The 4,614-nt window shown below is 45.2% G+C and overlaps 2 protein-coding genes across 2 annotated transcripts in view; one reads left to right on the forward strand and one right to left on the reverse strand.

Annotated features, from left to right (window-relative positions):
* Window positions 1-2,291: 2,291 nt before the first annotated feature.
* Window positions 2,292-4,188, reverse strand: RNF186 (ring finger protein 186). Its single transcript, XM_014309985.1, has one exon. The coding sequence runs from the start codon at window positions 3,406-3,408 to the stop codon at window positions 2,497-2,499; it is 912 nt and encodes a 303-aa protein (XP_014165460.1). The 5' UTR covers window positions 3,409-4,188; the 3' UTR covers window positions 2,292-2,496.
* Window positions 4,189-4,564: 376 nt separating this feature from the next.
* OTUD3 (OTU deubiquitinase 3) overlaps window positions 4,565-4,614 on the forward strand; it is an 11,669-nt gene continuing 11,619 nt past the window's right edge. Inside the window, exon 1 of the mRNA XM_031062930.1 lies at window positions 4,565-4,569. Within this exon, the coding sequence (XP_030918790.1) occupies window positions 4,565-4,569 (5 nt within the window). The remainder of the gene's footprint in view (window positions 4,570-4,614) is intronic.

Genomic DNA, 4,614 nt, shown 5'->3' on the forward strand with positions numbered 1-4,614 from the left:
GGCTCGGCCGAGTGCGTGGGGAGGGTGGGAGCTGCGCTGGGCTGAGGGCATGAGGGGATCACGGAATATTCTGAACTGGAAGGGACCCGCAGTAATCATGAAGCCCAACTCCTGAAGTGAATGGCTCACAGAAGGGATCAAACACGCCATCTCGGTGTTGTCAGTACCATGCTCCAACCAACCCAGCTGACCCCGGGATCGCCTGAGGGCGTGGTGAGGGCTGAGGGCATGGCGAGGGATGAGGTGATGCTGCCCAGCCCCATTTCTCTTTATAATTCCCTCTTTCTCAGGGCACAGTGTATTACTCAGTCACTATCTGAAATCAGGAGCTAGCCAGGTAAGGTAAGCAGGCCATGGGACTTCAGAGATGAAACTTTCTTAACAAAATGACCAGCCTGAATTACACTTGAGTGCAAGCAAATCCTTTACATTTTGGAATAGGAATATAATCCCATTAGCCTTTTCTCTATAAACTTAATTGCCGCTTCAAAGTCTTGCATGGTTATTGAGCCTAATTCTCTTGTCGGATGGGAACGTGTTCAAAAGATAGCAGATTCCACAGCCTCATGACTGCCACCAGCATGGGTGAACTCTGAATCACCTGGGTGTTAGTGGCTCTCGGGCTGAAAAACATTTCAGTGGAACTGCTGAAGGAAAACTTAGAAGGTGCTGCACTGTAACTCTGTGGATCCATAAGGATTACTTCAGAGGGCCAGTCTCGCCCTGGAAATCACACTTCTGTATGCTGCCCTTTCCTGTTGATGGGGTTTTTTTGGCTCTGTAGAAAGTAGTGTAATAAAACAATTCTTTTGGAAGGGTAGGTGAAGCATAATAAGAGATTTCACTGGTTATGTTCATTCTGTTTTCATTTCTTCACACTCGTGCTGAAAACATACATTTGCTTGCAGGATCCCTTGTGAGTGATCTGTTCAGGCCAATATTAATTCATTTGTTACAGACTTTTACAGTACCAGTCACCCACTGGTGTTGGTGAAGGGAACTCGACAAGAATATTCTCTGTGAGCTTTAAGACTTGCCCAGTGTTTCTAAAATTATTTTCAGTGCAGCTAAATATCTGGTCCAGTCTTTATATTTGGAATAATACAGTATTTGGGTTAAAAACTACCTGCCTTTTTTCCCAGCTGGAAAACTTTTTTTCTGGTTGGTTATTAGCAAATGTCATATGTATTCTGCAGTAAGCTTGTTGCTGTCCAAAGAGATGAGAAAATCCAAAGGATTTATATCCCCTGAAGGCTCCCGTTCCTGGCAGAAAACAAACCTGTGTTTTCCAAGACTTTAGCTGCACAAGAGCTCCTTCCCTCTTAGTCTAATCTGTTTTATCTGCTGTGAGACACTCTGTGTATTTATATACTGAGCAACTGCAGGACATCAGTTTCCATTCTTATCAAACACAAATATTTACCTGATCCAAGGTCTCCTGAGATCCTTGACACTCTTCAACATGCAGTTTAACTAGAGAAATCTGTTTTTCCCCTCAGTTTAATTTTAGTTGGGTTTCAGGGTATTTTCTAATCAACTAAGTATTTTTTTTAATGAAGGAAGTCTCCAACACTTTACTGCTTTGCTTTACTCACCAGCTCAGCTCTGCAGACTCCCTAATACTCTTTCTCAGCTGCAAATCCTGTCAATAAGGAAACTAGGAATTGTTTTGACATTAATTGTCAATGAGGAATTGAAACAAAGAAGTCAATGAGCAATTAATATTATTTAAATTTAATGGAGACATTCCACACACGGTGTGGTGCAGCAGTCAGTGGATTTCTGTTTACCTCTGTGAGCATCTTCAAGGGCAATGTAAAGGGGGAAAGAAGAGAGGTCCTGCAGGTTGCCCGATAAAGGAATTCAGGTGAGAGGAACTATTTCAGTGCTAAATAATGTGGGGGATTTGGAGGGTCATGAGGTTTTTGAGCCTTACCCTTTGCAAGCCACAAACCAAGATCAGGAGCGTTGATTTTGCCTCTTCCTCTCCAATTTCGTGTGTAACTTCAAATGACATCAACTGACATGCCCTTTCCCATCCCTGCCAGGGACTGAGGTGATAATCTGGGTTAAAAAAACTCTCTTCCAAACACCGACTCCCTGATTTAGCAGCCTTATTTCCCACTCTGTCCCAAGGAAAGGTGTCCTTGTTTTCAGAGTGGGAGCAGCAACCCCGGGGTTTTGCAGGACATCACCTCCCAGGTGTTCCAGATAACATCCTGCAGGACTCATTAGGAGAGGACACAGACATGAACAAAATGGCAAAAGCAAACCAACACAATTACAAAAAGTGTGAAAACATAAATACCAACATATAAATAGTTCATTTTGTTTGCAGTAATGAGATTTAACAACAGTGTGCATTGGCATTGAGCCAGCTCAGCCAACTGTTGAATTTATTCTCTGAGAGATTGTTTTTAAGTCCAAAACTCACTGGTGTGCCCAGCGTGCACCTTGGCCCAGCCCCTGATCTCTGAGACAGGCAGGTTAATTGTTTCAGGCCACAGTAACAATGTGGATCTCTTTGTCACAGGAGGCAGAGGAGTCCTTCTTGCACCTGCAGTGGAATTTAGGAGTGCAGCAAAGCACCATAGACATGAGCAACCCCAAAGTAAGCAGGAGACAAATTACCCATTTCACCCTCCCTGAGTACATGAAGGGGAGGATGAGTATGGCGAGGATCACCCCAAGCAGCAGGAGCAGCAGGAGTCTCTGCACAGCCAGGCTGCTGTGTGCTGGGCTGCTTTCCTCTGGGTTCAAAATGTCTTGGCTGCTCTGAGTCCAGCTGTTGCCATCCAGCCCCATGGCACAGATGTACACCTCAGGGTTTGAGTCCAAGCGCTCCAGGATGTCTTCTTTATTCTGGAGTGTGCGGATCAGCCCTCCTGACACACAGGTGGGTTTTCTGCAGAGAGGGCAGGTGATTGTCCAGGTGCTCTCCTCTTTCCTGAGGATCAGCTTAAGGCAGACGGCACAGAAGGTGTGCTGGCAGTCCAGGAGCTTTGGGACTCTGTAGATGCTGTACTTGTTGAAGCAGATCATGCAGTCCATGTCCAGGGTGGCTGTGTCTGAGCACTGGAGGTTCAGGTCCAACGTGCTCATTTCGGGAGAGTTTGTGTCCGTTAGCACAGCAAGCGGCCGTGAGTTTGGAGAGTCTTGTCCCAAACCTGCTGGTTTAAAGGCAGCAGGACCGTCTCTCTCTGTTCCTGAAGGTCTCTCCATTTCTTCAGTATGCTCTTCAGTGAATCCCACTCTCTTCTTATGTTTTGAGTTTTGTGTTACAGATCCTGCTCTGCTCATTTCTGCAGCACCTCCTGCCACGGGTGCTGGACTGTCTGCCTCAGCCTGCAGTACTCCAGGAGCTGACAATCTGTTTTCCTTGTTTGGCTTGTCAGTGGATTTCTCCATGGAGATAAACGTCGGTGCAGCTTGTCTCCCCTTAGCTGAAGGATTTCCTGAGTCTCTGGCTCCTTTTATGTGTTGCTGTATTCCTTCTGTATGCCTGATTGATTAGTGAGAGCCTTAAGCCAGTCATGCTCTTACAATATGATGTTTTTATGACATGGGGACCAGAGTTAATGATTGACTTCCCAGCCAAGACAGTTTACAATGACCGATAATATCAGTGGGCAATTCCTGTGCGGAAGCAGACTCCATGGCATTAGCAGACCACTCTGACAGCCAGACACTACCATTATTATTAAATTAGAACTCTCTTAGATGAAAGCAATTTCATTGTTCTCCAAACAGTGCTCTGCTAGACAGTGACAGGCTTGGGGGAATTACCTGTTTCTGACATTGGTGTGCTGAATGCAGTGCTTTGATTAAAGCATATGTGTCAACAGTTGTGGGCTCTCTGGGTAGGAAGTTTGCTCTTGGTTTAAAAACACTTACTACCTGACAGCACCAAGTGAAGAATGAGATTGAAATTACTAATTTGACTGTTGAATGTCCAATTGTTATTAGCTCTTTTATCCTAGAGTATCTCTTTTTTCAGCCTAGGATAACTCTTTTGTCCTGTTTGTTTTAGTCATCAGAAGGTTTCCAGTACAAACTGAAGCATGACTGAGGTCCACAGGATCTCTCAGAGTCCATGAAAGAGATCAGAAAACTAAAAGCAAGACCAGTGTCCTAGAGGGTGGAGCCATCTTATTTCCTGTGGTGCTCACCAAACAACCTCGTGCACTTGGGAATGCCCTTCTTGAGTGATTTTGTGAATATTCATCTCATCTGAAAAAAATGTCTGAACAAAATCCCTCAGTCTCTAATTTCTTTCTGCCTTTTTATTTGAGCAGTAAAATACAGATAGTTTCTCAGCAAGAATCCCATGAAAGGAAGGGAAGGATCACTAATCCCAAAAAGCCAGATGAGGTCAGTGTTAGCAGCAGAAGACACACAGTACCACACTGGTAGCCTCAAGTGCACCTGAATGCTCACACTGCCCGTGCCCCAAGTCCCAGCCCCTCCCTCCCAGAGAGGAGCAGCAGAAAGAAATGAAACAACTGCAGATGAGGAGGGCAAGGAGTTCAGGAAGGCTCTAATCTCATGAACCCGCTGGAGGGGGATGAGGTGAGAAGAACTTGTTCTTATTTGCTGAGAAATACAAGGTTTGTC

Source organism: Geospiza fortis, unplaced genomic scaffold, assembly GCF_000277835.1.
Source record: "Geospiza fortis unplaced genomic scaffold, GeoFor_1.0 scaffold353, whole genome shotgun sequence".
Classification (NCBI taxonomy): domain Eukaryota; kingdom Metazoa; phylum Chordata; class Aves; order Passeriformes; family Thraupidae; genus Geospiza; species Geospiza fortis.